We start from the raw sequence: 25,076 nt of genomic DNA on the forward strand, positions 1-25,076 counted from the left end.
AACATTAATATAAAATTTTACACACACACACACTCTCTCTCTCTATCTCTGTTTCTCTGGCAACAGGCAACCTGTTCCCTAAGAATAGTTGTTTTAAAGATCAAACATGTAACAGAGATTAAACTTTCAACTCTTAAAAACAAAATCAGGTTTGATCTAATTGTTATTTGGTTAAACAGACAGTATTTGATTAATATTAGATCATTTGCCCCTGAACTTTGATTTTTATAACCCTTTCCTTTGGGAAAATGGCAGAAAAGGAGAAAGAAAGGCCATGAAGAGTTAAAATAAATGTCAATCCTGAGTGTTTTATTTTTTTAAAACAGGAAGTAGGACAAGGATGACAAATACAATGGCATGATTTAATTTGTGACAGCACAGTGGAGGGCTAGCCAACTGGTAGTTTTTCAGAGGAGGTCCTGAAACCTCAGATGCCAAAAAAGCACTGGGCTATCTTCAAACACTGAAATAATCAGCCTCATCATTGTATCCAATTTTATCATTCTGAATGAAGCTCAAAAATAAATGATATCTGACTCATGGTAAGAAAAAGACACAATTTTTAAAAACTGGAAAATACAAATAAAAATTGGCTATCTCTAAATTTATACGTTTTTCATTTTTAAAATTCATTCTTACCTCAACATATTTAAGAGTTCAGAAATTTATGTCAAACATGTTTGCTGACCACAACAGCATGAAACTAGAAATCAACTATAGGAAAAGAAATGAGAAAAACTGACTACATGGAAACTAAACAACATGCAACTAAAAAACCAATGGGTCAATGAGGATATCAAAACGGAAATTAAAAAATACCTTGAGACTAACGACACTGAAAACACAACCATTTATAATCTATGGGATGCTGCAAAAGCAGTTCTTAGAGGGATGTTCATAGCAATGCAGGCCTTCCTCAAAAAAACAAGAAAAATCTCAAATAAACAACCTACCACATGAAAGAATTAGAAAAAGAAGAACAAAGAAAACCTTAAGTCAGCAGGAGGAAGGGATTAATAAAGATCAGGGAGGAAATAAATAAAAATAAAGATTAAAAAAATAGAGAAAAAGCAATAAAACCAAGAGCTGGTTCTTTGTATGGATAAACAAGATTGACAAAATTCTGACCACCAAGAATTTTCTTCACCAAGAAGAAAAGAGAGAGAACCCAAATAAACAAAATAGGAAATGAAAAAGGAGAAATCTCAACTGACATTGCAGAGATACAAAAAACCATAAGAGAATACTATGAACAATGTGCCAACAAACTTTCTAGAAATATGTAAGTCATCAAAACTGAATTAAGAAGAAATAGATAATTTGGAGTTCCCACTGTGGTGCAGTGGGTTAATGATCCAGCTTATCTCTGTGGAGGTGCCATTTTGATTCCCAGCATGGCACAGTGGGTTAAGGATCACTCATTACTGCAGCTGTGGTATGGGTTGCAGCTCTGGCTCAGGTTTGATCCCTGGCCTAGGAACTTCCATATGCCATGGGCTTAGCCAAAAAAGTGAAAAAAAAAAAAAAAGATAATTTGAATAGACCAATCACTAGAAGTGAAACTGAACATGCAATTAAAAAAAACTTGCTACAAACAAAAGTTCAGGACCAGATGGCTACAGGCAAATTCTACCAAACATATAAAGAACTTATACTGATCTTTCTTATACTCTTCCAAATTATTGAAGAGGAGGGAACACTCCCAAAGACATCCTATGAAGCCACCATCACCCTAGTACCAAAATCAGACAAAAATACTGTCAAAAAAGAAAATTATAGCCCAGTATCTTTGATGAATATAGATGCAAAAATTCTCAACAAAATTTTAGCAAAGTGAATCCAACAACACATAATAAAGATCATACACCATGACCAAGTGGGATTCATTCCAAGTTCACAAGGATGGTTCAAAATATGCAAATCAATCAATGTAATACACCATATTAACAAAATAAAAGTCAAAAACCCATGATCATTTCAATAGGTGGAGAAAAAGCATTAACAAAATTCAACATCCATTCATGATAAAAACTCTTACCAAAGTGGATATAGAGGGAACATATCTCAACATCATAAAAACCATTTATGATAAACCCAGAGCCAATATAATACTCAATGGAGAAAAGCTGAAACCTTCTTGCTAAAATTTGAAATATGACAAGGATGCCCACTCTCACCACTTTTATTCAATATAGTATTGGAAATCCAGGCCACAGCAGACAAAAAAAAAAAAAAAAAAGAAAGAAAGAAAGAAATAAAAGGTATATAAATTGGAAGGGAAGAGGTAAAACTGTCACCATATGCAGATGATATGATATACTACAGATAGAAAGTTCTAAGGACCCCATACAAAAACTACTCAATGTGATAAACAAATTCAGCAAAGTAGAAGAATATAAAATTAACAGTCAGAAATCAGTTGCATTTTTGTATATTAACAGTGAAATATTAGGAAAGAAATGTAAAAAAAAAATACCTTTTGAAATTGTACCAAAAAATAAAATATCTAGGAATAAACCTGACCAAGAAGGTGAAAAACTTATACACTGAGAACAATAAAACATTAATAAAGGAAATTAAAGAGGATTCAAAGAAATAGAAAGGTATTCCATGCTCCTGGACTGGAAGAATTAATATTGTTAAAATGGCCATTCCATTTTACCCAAAGCAATCTGCATATTTAATGTGATCCCTATCAAATTATCCAGGAGATTTTACACACAAACTAGAACATATAATCCAAAAATTTATATGGACACATAAAAGATGCAGAATTGTCAAAGCAATCCTGAGGGAAAAGAACAAAACTGGTGGCATCATCCTCCAAGACTTCAGACAATACTACAAAAAGCTACAGTAATCAAAACAAGGTGGTAATGGTACAAAAACAGACATCTGAATCAATGGAACAGAATAGAGAGCCCAGAAATAAACCCAAACACCTATGGTCAATTAATCTTCCACATAGGAGGCAAGAATATAAAATGGGAAAAAGACAGTCTCTTCAGCAACTGGTGCTGGCAAAACTGGACAGTTACATATAAATGAATGAAACTAGAACATACCCTCACACTATACACAAAAATAAACTCAAAATGGCTTAAAGACTTAAAATAAGACATGATACCATAAAACTCCTAGAAGAGAACAATAGGCGAAACATTCTCTGACATAAGTCATACAAATGTTTACTTAGATCAGTCTCCCAAGGCAATAGAAATAAAAACAAAAATAAACCAATGGGACCTAATCAAACTTACAAGCTTTTGCATAGAGCAAGGGCAACTGTAAACAAAAATGAAAGGAAAAAAACCTATGGAATGGGAGAAAATATTTGCAAATAATGCAACAGACAAGGGCTTAATCTCCAAAATATACAAATAATTCATACAACTCAACAACAACAAAGAATAAAAAACCCAATTGAAAAGTGGGCAGAAGACCTAAACAGACATTTCTTCCTAGAAGACATGGATGGCCAGGAGGCACATGAAAAGATACTCAACATCTCTTACTTATCAGAAAAATGCAAATCAAAACTATAGTGAGGTACTATCTCATGCCAGTCAGAATGGCCATCATAATAAGTCTACAAATAACACATGCTGAAGAAAATGTGGAGAAAAGAGAACCCATCAACACTGCTGGTGGAAATGTAAATTGGCACAGCCACTGCAGAATACAGTATGGAGGTTCCTCAGGAAACTACCATGATTCAGCAATCCTACTCCTGTGTATATACCCAGTCAAAATAATAATTCAAAAAGATACATGCACTCCTATGTTCATAGTAGCACTATTCACAGTAGCCAAGACATGGAAGCAACCTAAATGTCCACTGACATATGAATGGATTAAGATGTGGTACATATATGCAATGGAATACCACTCAGCCATAAAAAAGAGCAAAATAATGGTATTGCAGCAATGTGGATGCAACTAGAGATTCTCATACTAAGTGAAGTCAGAAAGAGAAAGACAAACACCATATGATATCACTTTTATGTGGAATCTAAAATACGGCACAAATGAACCTATCTACAAAACAGAAACAGAAGTTCTGTTGTGGTACATTGGAAATGAATCTGACTAGGAACCATGAGGTTAGAGTTTGATCCCTGGCCTTGCTCAGTGGGTTAAGGCTCTGGTGTTGCTGTGAACTGTGGTGTAGGTTGCAGACGTGGCTCAGATCTGGCGATGTTGTGGCTGTGGCATAGGCCAGTAATTGTAGCTCCGATTAGACCCCTAGCCTGGGAACCTCCATATGCCGTGTGTGTGGCCCTAAAAATAAAGCAAATAAAACAAAATAAAATTTTTGGAGCTCCCGTCGTGGCACAGAGGAAACAAATCCAACTAGGAACCATGAGGTTGCGGGTTTGATCTCTGGCCTTGCTCAGTGGGTTAATGATCCAGCATTGCTGTGAGCTGTGGTGTAGGCCAACAGCCTTCGCTCAATTAGACCCCTAGCCTGGGAACCTCCACATGCTGCAGATGCAGCCCTAAAAAGCAAACAAAACAAAAAACAGAAACAGACTCAAAGACATAGTGAACAGATTTGTGGTTGCCAAGGGGGAGCAGGGGGAGGATTGAGATGGACTGGGAGTTTGGGGCTAGTAGATGCAAACTATTACACTTTGAATGGACAGACAGCAATATAGCACAGGGAACTATGTCCAGTCTCCTGGGACAGACCATGATGGAAAATAATACAAAAAAAAGAGTGTGTATATATGTATGACTGAGTCATTTTGCTATACAGTAGAAACTGGTACAACATTGTAAATCAATTATATTATATTTTAATTTTTTTGGTCTTTTTGTCTTTGTAGGGCTGTACCCGCAGCATATGGAGGTTCCCAGGCTAGGGGTCCAATTGGAGCCGCAGCTGCTGGCCTATGTCACAGCTACAGCAACACCAGTTCCAAGCTGCATCTGCAATCTATACCACAGCTCACGGAGACACTGGATCTTTAACCCAGTGAGCAAGGCCAAGGACTGAACCCACAATCCCATGGTTCCTAGTTGGATTCGTTTCCTCTGTGCCATGATGGAAACTCCCTCAATTGTATTTTAATAAAATTTTTTAAAAGAATGTATATATATGTAAGAAATCCATCATTATAAAAATTCATTCTCACATGTGACAAAATTCAAGTTGCATAGTAATCAATAATTTCTGATCTTTCTGAAATACAGCCAAGCACAAGGCAGTGGAACTAAAAGCCTCTGAGCAGCTAAAAAGATGTGAAGTTAGGGCTTAGGGAAAAGCCTTTAAGGACCTTAACTCAGAGCACTTACTCCTATTTAATTAAAACTCTATCCAACCTGGTTACCAGTTTCTAGCCCATACTGGGACAGAAGTGGAAATTAAAACTGGGAATATGGACTGTTAAGGCAGGAAGTCTAACAAATGTAAGAGGCAACAAACAATTTAAGTGAGATCATAACACACCTAATTCTCAGGGTCCCTCTATATAAAGGAAAAAGGCATACACATCTCGGGAGATGAGGATAAGTTTAACTTTTGTTCATACACTTCTTTTTCAGATAGAGGAAAAGTGCAATATATTTTAAGGAACTGAAAGGAAACTGTAGTTACTTTGCACAGAAATTTTGTTACCAGTCACAGCTGCCCCCAAAGCTGGCTACCTAGAGTTACTCATGCTCTAAATGCTCCAGAGGAAGTAGAAAATGCCAGGGCAAATTATCTTTATCTATTCTGAAAAAAAAAAAAAATCACAGGAAAAAACACTTTGACATCATTATAAAATTACAACATGAGGATTCCTTTTCTGAATTGTCAAGACAAACTAGGAAATTTAAACTAACTCGGCATGAGGTGGCAGTCATTACTTAAGTATGCTTTTAAAACAAAACAAAACTACCAAAAAACAAATGTTTTCTTCCTTAATTGTAAATTACATTTTATTTGTAACAAAATATTGTGGGAATACAATTTCTAATTTTTATATAATTTTGAAGTTAATTTCCATTTATAGTTATCACAAAATATTGGTTATATTCCCTGTGTAGTTCCCTGAGCCTTTTTTGTTTGTTTTTGTTTTTAGCATTGTGGTTGTTATTATGACCTTTGTCAAGAATATAAATCCCTATGTGTATAACTAAGTCACTTTGCTGTATAGCTGAAATTAGCACAACACTGTAAATCAACTATAATTTTATTTTGATATCACTTATATCTGGAATATAATATACAGCACAAAGGAACCCACAGAAAAGAAAATCATGGACTTGGAGAACAGAGTTGTGGTTGCCAAGGGGTAAGGGGAGGGAGTGGGATGGATTGGGAGCTTGGGCTTAAATAGATGCAGACTATTGCCTTTGGAATGGATCAGCAATGAGATCCTGCTGTGTAGCACTGGGAACTCTATCTAGTTACTTATGATGGAACATGTAATGTGAGAAAAAAGAATGTATACATGTATGTGTAATTGGGTCACCATGCTGTACAGTAGGAAAAAAAAGGTAAAAAAAAAATGTTAAAGTCTTAGTCCCATATTTTGTACCACTTTACAGCACGACCATAGGATGGCCCATGTACGCAGAACAAGTCTGGCCATCAGCTGTCTTTGCCTTTTGAAAGACAGACACAACCAGGAAGACAGCAGAGAGTATGATAATTACAACAAGAGTTAGAATCAAGAGCAGCCAACCTCTCTCCATTAATGTATTTTCAAGGCCTTGTCTGTAGTGTGTTCTGTTAAAATGAGTCAAGAAAGTAACTGACATATGTTTAATTTGTTAACTGTTTTAGGTATAGAAATAAAATACAGTTTGGTTGGCAGAGAAGCACTTTTTCAACTGGCAACTTTAAAAACAGTGAACTAATACTAAGATAAAAGGTGCACAGACTGCCTCAAATCTACGACTTGAGGAGAAAAATTGGTTGATTCTCAATAACTTGGAAGCCTTGGAAAGAATCTGAAGTTCAGCACCAAGTTGCACAAATCCTATTAAACTTTAGAATTCTTGCATTTTAGCAACTTTGTTGTACCTTTAGCACTGCTTCAAGCAACAGTGCAAAAACACATCTTGTTTCTGTGAATACTTAAGAAAAAATTCTGGGTCAATGCATTACAGTAGCCTTTTTGAAGGGGTTCATTTTTACATGTGCTATCTAATTAGAAACTGCACTGGCGCTGATAAAAACCATCAAGTTAACTTGTAGGATTTTATTTTTAAAATATTGGCATTATACTCTAGAATGAAATAAGATCTAAAATGCAGCACATATAACATTCATAAAGGCTGCCAAATCCTGTGTGTCAGACCATAAATGTTTCAGAAATACAAAAGAAAGATTTGGCTAGGCAATAATTATTGAATATGTTTATTTAGATTTTTTAAAAAAGAAAATGAGTTTACCATGCAAGCGACTGTGTCGATGTGAAAGGATCTTCTGATCTCAATTGTGAGCCTTATCTTAGATCCACACACAGAATGCGAGGGAGAAAAAGGATGGCTGGATTGAATTAGGAGACCTGGCTTTGCAGCTAAGCCATGTCATGGTTTTTGTATGAATCAATGAAGTCAGCTGACATCTGTTTCTTAGTTTTCCTATTTATTAAAAGGAGTAGGACGAGGCAATGTGTAAGGGCCTTTCCAGATCTAAAATTTGATAACTATCAAAACTCAGAGTCTGTACAAAGACAAATATATGAGATCACTAATATGTGGAATCTAATGAAAAGTGATACAAAAGAGCTTACAAAACAGAAATGGATTTAAAGATTTTGCAACCAAATTTACAGTTACCAAGGGGTAAGTGGGGATGGGGGGAGGGGAGGAGGGACAAATTAGGGGGTTTGGATTGACACATGCACATTACCATATACAAAATGGATAGTAACAAGGACTGTATAGCACAGGGTAACCTACTCAATACTGTGTAATAGCCTATATGGGAAAAGAATCTGAAAAGGAATGATACATGTATATGTATAACTGATTCACTTTGCTTTATACCTGAAACTAACACAACTTTATAAGTCAACTATACTCCAATGAAATTTATTAAAAAAAACCCAACAAAACAAACCCAGGAGTTCCTGTCATGGCTCAGCAGTTAACAAACCTGACTAGGATCCATGAGAATGCGGGTTCAATCCTTGGCCTCAGCGGGGAGTTAATGATCTGGCGTTGCCATGAGCTGTGATGTAGGTCACAGAGGTGGCTCAGATCTGGCATTGTTGTGGCTGTGGCATAGGCCGGCAGCTACAGCTCTGATTGGACCCCTAGCCTGGGAACCTTCAAATGCCGCAGGTGTGGCCCTAAAAAACAAAACCAAAACAAAACAAAACAAAACTCGGGGTGTGAATTTCTTTCTTTCTTTCTTTTTTTTTTCTTTTTAGGGCAATACCTGTGGCATATGGAAGTTCCCAGGCGAGGGGTTGAATCAGAACTACAGCTGCTGGCCTATGCCACAGCCATGGCAACAGAGGATCCAAGCTGCATCTGTGACCTACATCAGCTTGTGGCAATGCCAGGTCCTTAACCCACTGAGCGAGGCCAGGGATTGAACCTGTATCCTCATGGATACTAGTCAGCTTCTTAACCTGCTGAACCACAATGGGAACTCCAGAGTCTAAATTTCTTAGTCCTGCTGGACTATTTATAATATTTTATCATTTTATCATTGGTCATGTTTCTCAGTATTGAGAAGCTTGGTTAAGTTCTCTGAATCATACATGACTTTCTCCCCCATTACTAAAAGGTGACCCTGAAATCCTTCACTCCACACCATGGCAGCTCTGCTGGTAGACACAGACACACTTGCCAAAAACAGATGCCAAACTCAGTAATCAGGAGCTGATAACGCAGGTAATAGGACTGTCAGCTGAGCTCTGCCCCAGTCCACATGGTAACGGTTCTTAAGAGGTCTGTGTGGGCTGAAGTGGTGACTCCACTCCCCATTTGACTGAAATCTCACAATTCCTGAGTGGGGCACCTTCCCTGGCTGAGACAAGGCAAACCTGTTATCCTGCCTCTGCGGAAATTCATGCTAGAACAGCGGAATGCTTAGACCTCACTAACTGGAATGAAAACAGCAATGTTAGAGCACTAAGATTAGTGCATCTGGGCTCCCTCAGACTTGAGAGCATGTAGAAAAGCTTTTCATGCAGAAAGCTTCTGGATGATGGCACCGAAGTCAAGACGTCTCTTCCCCACCGAATTCGAACTGCAAGTTACTCGGTGCCAAACCCAAGGCTGTCCTGCCCTCCCGCTCTTTTAGCAAATGCCACAGGAAAGACAGAACACACATTAAGACTAATTTGTTAGTTATTATTTTGATGGCAGAAAGTATATGTGTTGGAAAATTTCTCATCATTCCTGAGCTGGGTTTGAAAGGCTGGAAGACATTTAAAATAATTCACTAGGTACTGGCATAAAAAGTCTTCAAAAATGTATTTGAGGTGAAAGGGTGTTTTGAAACAACAACAATAACATAGTACTATGTTCTTGATATTAAGTCATAAATAACTATATTAAATCATAAATAAAGTTCTAAATAAAGGGTAAATGAAATAATCTCTGCTGGGAAATTTTTTAAAATGTGAAACTTCATTTAGTTGGATTTTATATTTTCAATCAGGGGTTGCTAAGCTTTTTCTTACAGAGCGGAGAAAAGTCTAGGTTTGTAGGCCATTTGGGCTCCGTTTCTATATTGTGGAAGCAGCCACAGACAATACTAAGTATAGCAGGGTGTCTGTGTTCCAATAAAACTTTATTTGCAGAACAAATACCTTGCCCCAAGGCTGTAGTGTATGAGACACTCACAAAAGCACATGAATGCATTGCTTCATTTAATTCTCATGACAAATCTATGAAGTGGGTAGTATTACCCCTATTTTGTCCATTCTGCAGGCAAAGACACCTGGGTTCAAGGGGTCATGTGACCTAACCACGGTCACAGTCAATGCCTGGAGCTTGTGTCTGACACTCTGAATCCTGAGCCTGACCTATGCTACAGAGTCTAACATGCTCTTTAGACCACAGCAGCTTAATTAAAGAAAGAAGTAGGACTTAAAACTGTTTGCACAGCTATTTCTCTTATTAGAGGGTAGAGAGGTGAGCCTTCGGTTGGAATGACCAACTCAGAACTAAGACATCTGACTCTGAAAGTAAACATGAGACTGGAGATAGCTGATGAGAAAACTAAAAGAGATACTGAAGAAAATGCCTATTACAGTTAAAAACAAAAAGGCAGGAAAGCAGGTAAACAAAAACAAAATTCTCGCCATGGAAACCAGAAACTGGATGTTATTATAGAGGAAAGAAGTGGTGAAAGAGCAGGTGACTGCTGTTCTCAAAACACCGAATGCCATCAGCTTAGGAGGGACTGCAGGAAATGCACACAAATGATCAGCAAGAACTTATCTGCCCACATAATCTTTCATTTTCTTGACCCTCTCGTCTCTCAATTTCTGTTCCTACCACCTCGCTGCCTACTCAAAAGGGCATATTTAGATTTGAAAACAGATACTCCTGTCGTTTCCTGTATTACTGCCTAAAGTTCAATTTCAACTATTTCATACTCTACCACTTCTATTTTGCACCTCACTTGCTTAAACGAATGCACTTCAGAAGTTGCTTAACGCCGCCAGGATCTCCAGTTCCCACTGGGGTTACACCTTTGTATTCATCCTGCCTTACCTGGAGAAGTCTATGGCTCATGGCTACCTGCCACTCCAGGTGTGGACTTCATCGGCATCTTTGCTCATCTCTGTTACACTCACTCGACTCTGCCTAAACTCAACTTTCCAGCTGACTAGATGGCTAGAAGGAAAAAAGGCTAGTGCCAAGTAACCTCACTTGAAATTTACTTTGATAAAACTCTAGGACCACCCTACTAATTACTTCCCTGGTTAACTACTCTTTGGGTCCCCTCTCAAAGCTTCTAAAAGCTTCCATTTTGCTAAATTTAAATTAGTTCCCAGTCCTTATCTAGTCAATCACTAAGCATATGACACAATTGCCCATTCTTCTGCGAAACACTATCATCATTTGGCTGCTGGGGTACCACATGCTCTGCTGTCTTTCTAGCTGCTGCTCCTTCCCATCTCCTCTAGACCCCACTGCTGGGGTGCTTGTTCCAGGGCTCAGTCCTTGGACCTCTTCTCTTTAGTTTCTAGGTTAGGGTTTCTCAACCTTAGCACTCTGGACATTTTTTTTACTGGATAATGTTTTGCTGTGGGGGCTGCCCAGTGCAGTAGGATGTTTCTCAGCATCCCTGTGCTCTCCTCCCTAGATGCCAGTAGCACCCAACTGTCTTCCAAGCCATGACAATCAAAATTGTAACCAGAAATTGTCAAGTGTCCCCTGTGGAGAAAAACTGTCCTTGATTGAGAATCACTGATGGAGGTGAACTCAGCTAGCCCCACAGCTTCAAGTGCCATCTAGGAGCTGAGAAGCTCCAAATACATGCCCCCAGTCTAGACCCTGCCCCAAGCTCCAGACCTGTATATTCAACTGTCTTATTTTTTTGTCTTTTTAGGGCCAGACTCACAGCATATGGAAGTTGCCAGGCTAGGGGTCAAATGAGAGCTAGAGCTGCCAGCCTTTACCACAGCCACAGCAACGTGGAATCTGAGTCATGTCTGCAACCTACATCACAGCTCACGGCAACACCAGATCCTTAACCCACTGAGCAAGACAAGGGACTGAACCTGCGTCCTCATGGATTCGTTTCCACTGAGCCACAAGGGAACTCCCCAACTGTCTTCTTTATTTCTTTGTTTTTATTTGCTTATTTATCATCTGTCTCCCCAACAGAATGTAATCTCCAAGTAGGCGGGGATTTGCATATTCACTATTTATTCCCAATGCTTACAACAGGGCAGGACATATAGTAAGTGCTCAAAATATATTTGTTGCCTAAAGAATTAAATGTTTAACATATATTAATTTATTTCATGCAGTTAATCAATGATGGGGCAGTTGGGTAGATAATTTTAAGCACATCAAGACATCTTTTAAAGACCTATTTTCTCTATTTAATTCAAGATAAAAGGAATGCCTTATTTCAAATAAATGTGTAAATAGTACTAATACTATCCATTAAATTTTAGGTAAAATTTTGCTATAGTCTTGAAAATGACAAAACTAGACTTCTTATTCTTTCAATATTTTTGTTTTACTCTGTATTCTTATCATGCTTCATCTCAATTTGCACTTGTAAATAAATATATGTATATACATGCATTTCTTTATTTCAAATCACAGTTGTACCTTTTGACTATCATGATGTCAACTAGCTGCCAATTCTTAATTGTATGTCATTTCTTCAATTATTTAGCCTCTTGGTCTAGTTTATGTTGTATCTGAAGTGGGGAGTAGAGGATATTTTCCAAGGAGGCCTGAATTCTCCTATCTTTAAAAAATTGCTTCCTGGATAAGAGCTATATTTATGTACTATTCCATAGTACATGATATTTAGTAATATTTATAGCAGCTAGATTTTTGAATAGGTTGTACTGTTTTTTTCATTTTTTCTTTTCCTCTCGAAAGGAAGTAATAACCAAGCATAGCACTTCTTTGCTCTCAATAAGCTCTCAAATTAAGCTTGGCATCTATGTATGTGCATGTTACAATCAGTTTTCAAAGAAGACCATGGCAGCCGACACCAGGAAAAAAAAAAATCAAGCAGTATCTGGACATCTTTCCCCCCAGTCTCCTCAGTTTATTTATTTACTTGAGTGTTTACTCACTAAGCGGTCAGACTTCTATATATTTCTTTTTTTTTGTCTTTTTTGTCTTTTGTTGTTGTTGTTGCTATTTCTTGGGCCGCTCCCGCGGCATATGGAGGTTCCCAGGCTAGGGGTCGAATCGCAGCTGTAGCCACCGGCCTACGCCAGAGCCACAGCAACGCGGGATCCGAGCCGCGTCTGCAACCTACACCACAGCTCACGGCAACGCCGGATCGTTAACCCACTGAGCAAGGGCAGGGGCCGAACCCGCAACCTCATGGTTCCTAGTCGGATTCGTTAACCACTGCGCCACGACGGGAACTCCATAGACTTCTATATATTTCTTAATGCAAATGTTTTGAGGTTCCTTTATCAACTCTTCTTTGAATAGGATTGAATGCTATCTTAATGATGAGTGCAGGCTGGATGTGCTGCTATCTTACAATGTTTTGAGTAAGAGACTAGAGGTAGTAAATATTCATGTATGCACAGCACAGAAGTCAATCCAAAGCCCAACCAGCTCTACCGATGCTATGAGCTTCTACTCCATATACTTATCTGTGCCTTTTAAGCAACGCCCTCTTCTTCACTTTAAAAAAAATTGTGGTAAAATATACATAACATAAATAATCACCATTTTATTGGTAATTACAAAAATACACTTGTATATTTGCGATATTGGTGATACAAAAATACACTTGTATATTTTTAAATAGACAAGCCAGTAGTATTAAGTGCATTCACAGAGTTCCTGTCATAGCTCAGTGGAAATGAATCTGACTAGCATCCATGAGGAAGCAGGTTCAATCCCTGGCCTCGCTCAGTAGGTTAAGGACCAGGCGTTGCTGTGAGCTGTGGTGTATAGGTCGTAGATTGTGGCTTGGTTCTGGTGTTGCCATGGCTGTGGTGTAGGCTGGCAGTTGTAGCTCCAATTCGACTCCCCCGACCTGGGAATCTCCATATGCTATGGGTACGGCCCTAAGAAAACAAAACAGAACAAAAAGCATGTTCACAATGTTTTGCTAACTTTTAAATGACATCTCTATTATATACATTTTAATCAATATAGCTAATCATGGTATTCTGTGGGGGGAAAAAACTTATCAAAATGTACTGGTTTCAGCATATTCTTTCATTTGTTGCTGGTTTAATACAAATTCACCAATAAACCAAGCTCTCAGAGGCACCTTTAAAAAATCTTCTCTATAAACAATATGCCACCAAAGACTGAATGCTAGATTGTAACACTTGAGGAAATTTTAAAAAATCATAAAAAATTTTATGCTTGATTTCTCATCATTTGTCAGCAAATCAAGTATTTTCAGAAGAGAGTTTTACAGAACTTCCTTTTCTAAACAAAAATTTTTCTCATTTAGTTAATTCTAAATGTAAGCTTTAAGGAGAGACTGAAATCATGAAATAGGATTTGATTAACTTTTGACCAACGAATCTTGGGAAGTTTAAAAATAAACCCATTCTTATAAATCTTCAATATCAATTACTACAAGCGGTCTTGATCACTCACAGACCAAGCTACTGAAGGAGTTAGAGATTATAAATATCTTTGAACATAAGCATAATTTGGTTAGTAAATAATCTTACAAAATCTCATCTATTTTTAATAATGAAACTCAAGCAGACTACGGCTGGTGTATTTTAGAACTAGAGGAAAGAATGACTTAACCAGTTAAATGTTAGAACCACTTTTCCACTGAGGAAGCTGTCTTGGGCATCCCCCCAACCTTCCTGAGAGTGTGGCTGGGGTGACCCACCTGCAGAGAGAGACACTGTTGCATTCTTGGGCTAAGATACCATGCAGCCTGTTTTCCACATAGAGTGGATTTCCAAGAAACCAGCATCTGCTCCCTAAATCTTGAAATGTTCAGAGAATGGTGACTCAGTTGGACTTCTGCTGAAACAAGGTGAAATGAGAAAGTCCTTCCAATGTGAACACTTTCTAAAATCTGTCAGTGTAACTGTGGATGCTGCTGAAGAAAACACGGAGGGTTTTCTGGATCTGGCGGGTGGCACTGCCTCTCTGGTTAGTCCCTATTTGACAGCATGTTTGGTAAGAGGAGCTTGCTCACTGTGTAAGTGGGAACAGAACTGTCCCTTTAAGGATGCAAAATAAATGCAGCACAGTAAACACTATTCAGCTTTTCTCAGATGAACAAAGATTAGTAAGTACCTACTGGGCAACATTCACTACATTCATTTTTCTCTACATAGACTGATACAGGCAGTTCATAAGGACTAGAATGAATACAGGCTGGTGTCAGGACATGGTCTGGAAGTCTCTCTCTCTCTCTTTTTTTTTTAGGGCTGCACCCATGGCACATGAAAGTTCCCAGGCTAGAGGTCTAATTGGAGCTACAACTGACCGCCTATGCCACAGCCACAGCAACAGGGATCTAAGCCATGTCTGTGACCTACACCACAGCTCATGGCAACACCAGATCCTTAACCCACTGTGCAAGGCCAGGGATTGAACCCACATCCTCATGGATATTAGTAGGGTTTGACACCGCTGAGCCACTACGGGACCTCTGAGGAAGATTAACATCATATGCTTTTTGCTTGCTCCTCCAAGTAGAGCATCTAGCCTCACAGAAGATCTGGCCCTTTATTTACGTGGTAGAAAATAAAGTCCAAATTTTAAGAAAGGAAAAAAAATTTTTTTGATATGCCTTGACAGTTATTCTAGCAAAAGATAATGTTAACTAAGTATAGTGACCTGGGGGGCGCAGGGCAGGGGTGGTGGAGAGTGTCAGTTTAGCTATAGCACGGGTCTTACAAGACCAGTTTTGGCTATTGATACCAACCCATTAGGAAGACGGAACCTCCGAAGAGGCAGAGATGAGCACTTACTGTGTACCCAATGACCTGAAAGCTAAATCATCTTAGTGAGGATAAATATTTGGATATTCCAGAGCTACCTTCACGTTGAATGTTATTTCCTCCATGACGTACACGCGTTCAGGAAATGCTTTAGCCACCTCCTCCACACTGTTGAAATATTGCACTGGCTCCTTTATATCTCGGTCTTGTTCCAGCAGCTTGAATTGTCCTAAAACACATGATAAACGGAAGAGATGTGAGATGTTTACACTGGACAGCTGTCACTGTGGCGACAGCATCCCCTTTCCTTACTCCCACTCTTCTTTGTCAAAGTCTTCTCAGCATTTTCATCACAAAGAATGCTACTGCAGCAAAAGGTTTTTTGAACTAGAATATATATTTAAAAATCAGCCTACAAATGCAAACATATTTTTTTTTTGGTTTTCATTCAGAGTGTATAACCAGAAGACCAATATCAAATTCAATGGATGCTTATGTGTAATGAGATCTCGACTTGAAAACTTTGTTATAAATGGTTGCTTGTATTGTTTGTAACAGTATTCACATTGTCATTTAGTTGAAATAATGCCCCCACATATTATATTCTAAAACCAAGTCTGAGTGGCTAGGAGGAATTGATTTTTTTAAAAATTAGTATTTAAAAAATTTACAAGTGGGCTAAGATAATAGAATGGACCTTTAGCTTTCACAGATACATTTGGTATCAACAAAATGTGGGCGATGTTAAGGACGCAGGAGCTGCTACAATTTGTGATGTGTTGCTAGGCTCACGCATGGGCTGGAGCACAAGGAAGCTGGGCCTGGGGGAGCCCCCTTCCAATGAGTGAACCACTTGGCATCTGAGGCAGCACGGGGCTTCCTTCTTTCCTTTTTTTACTGGGTGTGAAATCCATGACAGCAGACATACTATCCCAGTATCCACAATTTGGGGGATTTTTTTTTTTGCAGAACTTTGAACATATTTTCAATAATGTCAAGGATCTATTATATTGCTTGTGTATTTTCAGTACTTGTGATACTGCTGCTACATTCCAGAGGAGGTGCTTTCAGTTGAGAATAAAAGCTCATGTACAATCAAGTCCACAACACCATGTTTCTTAATGGTCATTTTCTGAATGTTGTTTACACAACATATCACTTGAGGAACTTGAAAAGGAATGAAAAACTATTATGAAGCAGATTTCTCTGCAGGTGTTCATGGGATATCAGGCAGAAGCAGGGAAATTTTCATTCATGTTCCCAACACTTTTTTTTTTAAAGCATCAATTAAGTGGAAGCATTATTCTAGATGCTGGTGGTAAAGAGACCAGATAAAAATCTCTGTCTTCCTGAACTTATACTGCAGGGAGAAACAGATGATAGATACAATAAATGAATAAAGTATATGTTAGAAGGTGAGAAGTGCTATTAAAAAATGAGGTGACAGGGCATTCCTGCTGTGGCTCAGCGGGTTACAAACCCAGCTAGTATCAATGAGGATGCAGGTTCGATCCCTGACCTCACTCAGCGGGTTAAGGTCCGGCATTGCCGTAGCTGTGGTGTAGGTCACAGAGGTGGCTTGGATCCTGACTTGCTGTGGCTGTGGCATAGGCTGGCAGCTGCAGCTCTAGCTCCAATTTAACTCCTAGCCTGGGAACTTCCGTATGTCATGAGTGTGGCCTTAAAAAACAAAACAAAACAAAAAACGGGGTGACAGGGTTGGAGAGCTCCAGGTGGCCAGAGTAGGTATGGCTGAGAAGGTGACTTTGATGCAGCTGGGCAGTAAGTTCTTAGAATTCTGAACACAGGCGACAGTCTACACAGGCTTCAGGCTGAGAGGTTGATGTGTTTTTGGCATGCTGCTAGTGTGGCCAAAGTGGAGTGAATAAAAGCTAAGAAAAAAGAGTCAGAGAAGTAACAGGTGGTGGAGACTGGCTACAGCGTTGCAGAACTGTGGCTCTTCAGATGAGTGGGACAGGGAGCCACCTGGGGGTGTAAGTGGAGAAGAGGTGACCTAACCAACATTACAGAAGAGTCATTTTTGCTGTGTTGAGGACACCCTGGAAAGGGCCCAGGAGTAGAGGCAGAGAGACACCAGTTAGGAAGCCCCTGCCATCATCCAGATTTGAGATGGCAGAGTCTGGAGAAGTGAGTGTCAGGGATCTGGCCTGAGCAAGCTGGGAATGCAGCTGCCTTAGCTGAGATGGGCAGGTCTGGAGAGGTAAAAGCAGGAGGTAAGATCCAGAGTTCAGTCTGGACAGGTTATGCCTGGGATGTCTATTAGACATATGAATGGAGATTTCCCTGAAGCTCTTAGACATATAAGTGTGGCAGGGAAAGGTCTGGCTGGAAATAACTCTGGGTGTCATCAGACATGGATGATACCTAAAGCCATGTTTTTTTTTTTTTTTTTTGCTTTTTAGGGCTGCACCTGTGGCATATGGAAGTTTCTGGATAAGGGATCCAATCAGAGCTGCAGCTGCTGGCCTACACCACAGCCACAGCCACGTAGGATCCAAGCCACATCTGTGACCTACACCGCAGCTCACGGCAATGCCAGATCCTTAACCCACTCAGCAAGGCCAGGGATCGAACCTGCATCCTCATGGATACTAGTCAGGTTTGTTACGATAGGAACTCCAAGCCATAACACTTTAATGATGATGACCAGGGACCGAGAAGAGGTCCAAGGCAGGAGTCCTGGGGGACTGATGAGGGGTGTAAGAGGAAAATCCAGAAGTGGTAAATTCTAGAAGCCAGGTGATCCAAGCGCCTCATGGAAAAGAAGTGGGAGTGTGTCAAATGCTGCCTACATGACTGTGACATGAGACTGAGAACTGCTGGATTTAGCAGCTTGAATTTAATTGAGGATTTGGATATGAGCAGTGGAATAGCTGGGCCAAAGCTTGATTGAGCTGGATTTTAAAAAGCCTGAGAAACAAGAGTTGGGAATAGTAAGAACAGACACCAGGTGATGTTTCAGGGCATTCTACAATGAGGGGAGAAGAAACATTGATTAAGCAGCTAAAGGGAGGAAGTGGATTGGGGTCTAGGGAGTATTTTTGTTTCCTTAATATGATGGGAGAAGTTACAGCATGTCTGGATGCTGAGGGAACTGACCCAGAGATGATGAAAGGCATCACTGGAGCACATCCTTGAGTGTGTGTATTGGGGGTGTCAGAGAAAATCAATATGATAAAACGACTAGTGGGCAGTCCTAAGTTCCCACTTGAGGTTCACGGTCATTTAAAAGTGAAAACAGTCTGGTTGCATGTTTTCCTCCAGCCAGTGTCTGATGCATCGTGGGTGGTGTGAAGCAGGCAGAGATTTGGACTCAGCCAATTGCCAAGTGAGTATGTGACCTGCAAGAGGGGCAAAGGAGGAAGGGTGTATGCAAGGTAGTTCATAGGGCTTGAGCAGGACCCAACATCTTGAGAGGGAATGAAGAGGATGGAAATAGCAGTGGATGGAGAGGTTCTGATTTTGATGATGGTTGATTTCTGTGCCCTAGAGGAGTGAGCTTGAGGACCAGGTAGAGGAGAAGGGCTGGAGAGTGGTATGTATGTGACTGAGATAATGGAGGGATGCAGTTATAGTGATGACATGGTCAAGGGGGTCACCATGAGAGGTAAAGGTTGAGATGGTGAGAAGCTAAAAGAACTGAGAAGCCAGGGGGTAGTAAATGGGTTAAATAGATAAGCACTTCTCTCACCTCTCCTAGGGGTGAGAGAAGCAATGCAGGGGAGAATGGCCGTGAGCCAGGAGTGAAAACTATGGAGAAGTAAGGGAGGAACCCTAGGCTGGGTGGATAATGATAACAACGATGGGTAGTAGAGGATACCACCTGAGGACAAGAGATGTAAGAGTTTTTAGGGAGCAGGGAAGGTCAAGGTAGCAATGATGAGCACAGAGAACACGTACATGCCCTCATCTCTAGGGTAAAAAAATAGAGCTACCACCTGCTTCAGGAAAGCAGTGTTGTTCAGTGTATATACAGGTTTGGGTTTGAACAAGAAGAAAGTTATTTCAGAGAAGGGTTTAAGGACAGGAATTTTTCTAGTTATGAACCTTGATGGAAGCATTTTCAGGAATTAAAGGGTAAGTGATGAGGACAAAACAGAGGATGCACCAAGACATAACAGCTCAGGTACTTTTCAAAAGTATGTGGAGGGATGAATAATAACACATTTGAAAATACAGAAAGTGTTAATTATACCTTTTTCATCAATTTTTTAAAAAAAAATCAAAAGGATTATGGGTATCTCAATACTATATATTTAAACAAATTCTGGAGTTCCCATCGTGGCTCAGTGGTTAACGAATCCGACTAGGAACCATGAGGTTGTGGGTTCGATCCCTACCCTTGCTCAGTGGGTTAAGGATCCGGCGTTGCCGTGAGCTGTGGTGTGGGTTGAAGATGTGGCTTGGATCCCGTGTTGCTGTGGCTCTGGCGTAGGCCGGCGGCTACAGCTCCGATTCAGCCCTTAGCCTGGGACCCTCCATATGCCACGGGAGCGGCCCAAGAAATGGCAAAAAAAGATAAAAATAAATAAATAAATAAATTCTGCCACCATAATAAACTTTTTCACTTGTCACTCTTCTACCTGGCCCATGTACAAGTTTTTAATAACTATGGTTTATCTACAGCTTTATACTCTGTTCCTTTCTATATTTTCCTACATTTTCCCATATGATGACACTTACAATGTTTACATAGTGCTTACTAATGGATTCAAGTATTTTTCTATTCTTAACTCGGTTAGCCTGAGTTAGGCAGATGTCTAAGACAAGTGGGAACTCTGCCACTTACATGTCTTATGATCCTGGCAAATTACTAATCCATCTGAGCCTTGCTTCCTTGCCTGTAAAGTGGGGACACTTCATAGGGCTGCTGTGGGGATTAACTAAGATGATGTACTTAAAGTTCTCAGCACAAGTAACCCTTTAGTGACTCTTAACTCCCTTCCCTGTTTTCAAGATACACAGAGATTTTTCTTTTGTCTTTTGGTTCACATTTTGGGGATAAATTTTCTAGAGTAAGATTATTAAATCAAAGGTTATCACACAATTTGTTATGTTTACCATGCATGGCTATACTGTTTTCCAAGATACCTAAACCAATTTATATTTGTACCAATAGGCTATGTGCCTCTTAGCTGGAATACAAGCTTGCCAGCACTATTTTTAAAATTAGACAATTCAATGCATATTAAAAAGCATGTCTTTCCTGCATCTCTCTGAAGATCAGTGAAGGTAAACATTTGAGTTTTTCCTATGCAAATGACTGCATGAATATATAGTAAATATATTTGACATAGTCTACATTTTTTCTTACTTCTAGAGACATACCTAAGAGCTTACTGGATATTTATACTTGGAAGTCCCATTAGCGCCAAATTCAACTTCTCTGAATTTGGGAAAGCTCAATGTCTTGCAGGTAATAGGTACATAATAAATGTTTACCGAATAAAAGAAAATTACTTTAGCCCTAGAACTGGCAAACAATGCAGCAACACATAAGTAACCGCAGGTTTTCAAAGTTAAAAATAAAAGGAAAACTTTTTAAGTGTATACAAGGTTTGTTTCCGAACAAGAGATGAATGTTTTCACTCAACAGAGAAAGAAAGCAATGGTGAACTTAATAAATCATTCAGATCTGAATAACATAAAGAACCTTAAGAAATATCTTTTCAGGATGAAACAATCTTTCATCATCAAGATGTGATATACCAAGGGGCAAAAGTAGTCATCAATAGAAATTCAAATTCAACCGCATAGGTCCATTTGATTGAACTATCCAGAACCATATGAAAGAGACATCAGATCCTTACCAACATTTCTAATCACCTGTAATTGTGATTATTGTTTTCCAGTTTGTTAGAAATGTAAGAAAATAAATTGTAGATTTGGAACCTAAACCATTTCAAGCTATCATTAAATCAAGTATAGTTTATGAAAGTCTACATGTTATCTTTCCATGAGTATGAAATAATTTATTTTAAAATTCTGATCAATATTTTAGAAAAATTTTCCCAAGAGGAGGGATCTGTATGTATGCCAAGCACTCATTAAGTGCTCTTTAGGTGTTTAATCTTTGAGCTAATGGGTTACCTGAAAGCTGATGCTTACATTAAATTCCACCCTTTTCCTTCAGAAAAGATTTGGATGTGTTACCAAATCCTATCACTTCCATATCAAATGAGACATTACCCTATAGAATAGTGCTGCCTAAGAGAAATACAATGCAAGCCACATAGGCAATTACGTGGTTTCTGTAGCCCAATGGTTTTGGATCATCATGTTTCTGTTTTCATTTGTCTCTAGGTATTTTTTTGATTTCCAATTTGATTGATTTAGTAATCCACTGGTTGTTTAGTAGCAGACTGTTTAGCCTCCACATGCTTGTGTTTTTTTGCAGTTTTTTTTTTCCTTGCAGTTGATTTCTAATCTCACAGTGATGTGGTGGGAAAAATGTTTGATATGATTTCAATTTTCTTAAATTTACTGAAGCTTGCTTTGTGGCCCAGCATGTGATCTATCCTGGAGAATGTTCCATGTACACTTGAAAAGAATGTGTATTCTGCTGCTCTCAAATGGAATGCTCTATCAATTACATCCACCCTAGTCCAATGTGTTATTTAAGGCTTGTGTTTGATTTTCTGTCTGGATGATCTCTGCATTGCTGAAAGTGGGGTGTTAAAGTCCCCCACTATTATTGTGTTACTGTCCATTTCTCCTTTTATATCTGTTAACACTTGCTTTACATATTGGGATGCTCATATGTTGGGTACAATTATATGTTTCCTAATAGTCACATGAAAAAAGTAAAGAGAAGTGAAATTAATTTTAATATGTTTTACTTAAACAAATAAATCTAAGTTCAACACAAGGATCATTAACCATTTTATTGTTTTTTCCCCCACATTAAATCTTCAAATCCCGTGTATATTTTATACTTGTGGAACACCTGTGTTCGCACAACTCTCGGTACAAGTGTTCAACAGCCCAGGTGGCTAGTGGATACTATATTCACATGAGCCTAGAACATCACTGCACTCCCTTAAAACTGGCTATAGATAACTCCTCATGTCCTTAAAAATGGCCATGTGACAGAATACCTCTCAATAAAAACAGGGTGTTTTCTCTCATGAAATAAGAGCTTCAGAACTCTTCAGTTTTCTTTTTCTTGCCCTGCTTGTCATTATCACTGATATTTTGGCTCAAATAATACAGCCTGGGTTTCTTGTTATAAACCACCTCTATCCCCTTAACACCATTTTTCTTCTCTCTCAGTTTGGGTGCTTGCTTTTTCAGCATCCTTTAGTTATTTTTCTACTGTGTATATGGTCTTTTGTTGTTAGCAGCTTCAAATATATTTTGGCATATGGATTCAATGAATAATCCTATTTGGTGTAGCTCTGTTGTCAATGGTAAAACTGAATAAATTCTGACCTTCTAGTCTCACCTGTGTTTGTCATCTCCCTGGACAGGAAGACTTAAGAGTCACACAAGCGTGGGAGCACTTACAAGAAACTATCTGAGAATGATGAACATATATAGATGAAAGAATAAGAATAAAAACAAAGCAACAGCTAGAAATGACCAGATATTTTCACATTTGAACATACTGTACATCAGAAAACTTGATTCCTCTCATTCATTCTTTGCACTGTTTATTGAATATCTAATACAATCTCTTAACTTCTCTCTCCTCTTTCCCATACAGTTTCTTCATATTGAACTGGATTTTAGTTTATTTTTTTTTACATATATTATTATTTTAAGCATTTTCTTGTCATATGTTTAATAGTCTAAAACCAAATAATTGTTTTATATTTCTTATACCTCACAAATGCCTTCCAAAGCTAAACATATCAACTATTTTAATGTAATGTTTTAAATACTGGGTCACAGTACACATGCAACTTCCTACTGCGGGGATTGGCAGACTTGTTCTGTAAATATTTTAGGTTTCCTGGGCTAAGTGGTCTCCGTTACAGCTATTCAACTCTGGCGATGTACCTCAAGACCAGCCACAGATAAAATGCAAACTACAACAGCTGTGTTCCAACCCAACGTTATGAAAACAGACAGTGGGTCACATCTAGCCCTCAGGCCACACAGTTTGCTGACCTCTGTCCTGCCAGGAGGTGAGGACAGCACAGACCAGGATAGTGGCAAGAAGACAAGATATTAGAAATGAAATGACCAGTCTTTACATTCCAACACTCCTAAGTAGTCATGCTGAGGTGTCCTGAAAGGAGCTGAAACCACAACCTTAAGCCAACCCACACTCGTCTGCGAATGGCAGTTTTCCTTTTAAATGTGAATCTAGAATCAAAAGGTGTTAAGTTGTATTAGCAGAGTAACACAAATGAAAAGCAAACATGCCTATATCCTCTCAATGTATTTTACACGACTAAATTTAAACCAATTTTCCTTGGCTTCTATTCTTTTATAAAAGAATATAACACTCACAGAGGGGTCAACGTGAAGTACTTTGGGAAAGATGCTATGCTATTGTGTTGCTCTGTTCTCTGAGCCTGCTGTAGCCTGGAAGTTAGAACCTGTCACAGTCAAGTCTTGGAGCCAATTTAAAGAGTTAAGAGCCAGTTCCCTGCCCAAATGTGAAATCAATTTACATAACACATATTCCCACAATCCCCACACTGAGGAACTAATTTTTTAACAGACCATTTCATGAATAACAGAGTCTTTGTGCCACCAAATAAAAACGTTTGGAGATCGCCAAAACATCTGTTCTGAGATGTTACTGTCAAAACCCGGTTCCCGGAGAGGGAGCAAACTGCATTGTCTTTCAATAGTTTTGTTGGTTTCATAAAACGTCTCTGTTGGGAGAGCTCTTCTGTCTCCGGGACCCCAAAACTCACAGGAATGAATCCAACAGCACAGTCACTAATGACAATGCAAAGAAACTGAAGGTAATACGTAAAAGGCAAAGACTGGTACGATTATTGCCCTGCTTTCACGATTTGATTCTAGAACTACTATTACATTAATTAATACACTGACAAGATCATTTTTTTTTTAAAGTGAGTGTTCCCCACTATTGGGGTTCACAGTGATTTACCTCAATAGAGATGATGCGATGCATTAAGCACAGCTAAGACGCCCGAAGTCCCACGGGGTCTAAGTTTCGAGCACCTGTGCGATGCTGAAGAGACTATAAGGCCACATGCCCTCCTTTACTTAGAAGGAAAAGTTCACTTGCCAGAAACGAAAAATGGAAACTAATTTTGCTGAGACAAGAGAGCAACAATGTCAAGATGTACAGACATAACAGGGGGAGTCAGAGGTGGTCAAGTTCAAGTCTGTCCTGTTTGCTATTGGCTGGGAAGTTATGGTCAATGGGCAGTGGGAGGGTGGGGCCCCCATGACTCGCACCTCCCTGGTCTCCAGCACAGCTGGTGACTGGTGACGAGCATCGTCTGTGGAAGTCTCTTTTCACAGCTCTGGTTTTACTGTTCACCTTCCCTTCAGCACAGGGGCCAACTTCATGTGTGTAAATAA

The 25,076-nt window shown here is 39.1% G+C and overlaps 1 protein-coding gene across 2 annotated transcripts in view; it reads right to left on the reverse strand.

The window, feature by feature from the left end:
- GAREM1 (GRB2 associated regulator of MAPK1 subtype 1) overlaps positions 1–25,076 on the reverse strand; it is a 222,089-nt gene that overhangs the window by 48,396 nt on the left and 148,617 nt on the right. For both annotated transcript variants that reach the window (XM_047794068.1, XM_047794067.1), the window contains exon 3: positions 15,644–15,774. In XM_047794068.1, the coding sequence (XP_047650024.1) occupies positions 15,644–15,774 (131 nt within the window). The remainder of the gene's footprint in view (positions 1–15,643; positions 15,775–25,076) is intronic.

This window comes from Phacochoerus africanus, chromosome 8 (genome assembly GCF_016906955.1).
Source record: "Phacochoerus africanus isolate WHEZ1 chromosome 8, ROS_Pafr_v1, whole genome shotgun sequence".
Taxonomy (NCBI): Eukaryota; Metazoa; Chordata; class Mammalia; order Artiodactyla; family Suidae; genus Phacochoerus; species Phacochoerus africanus.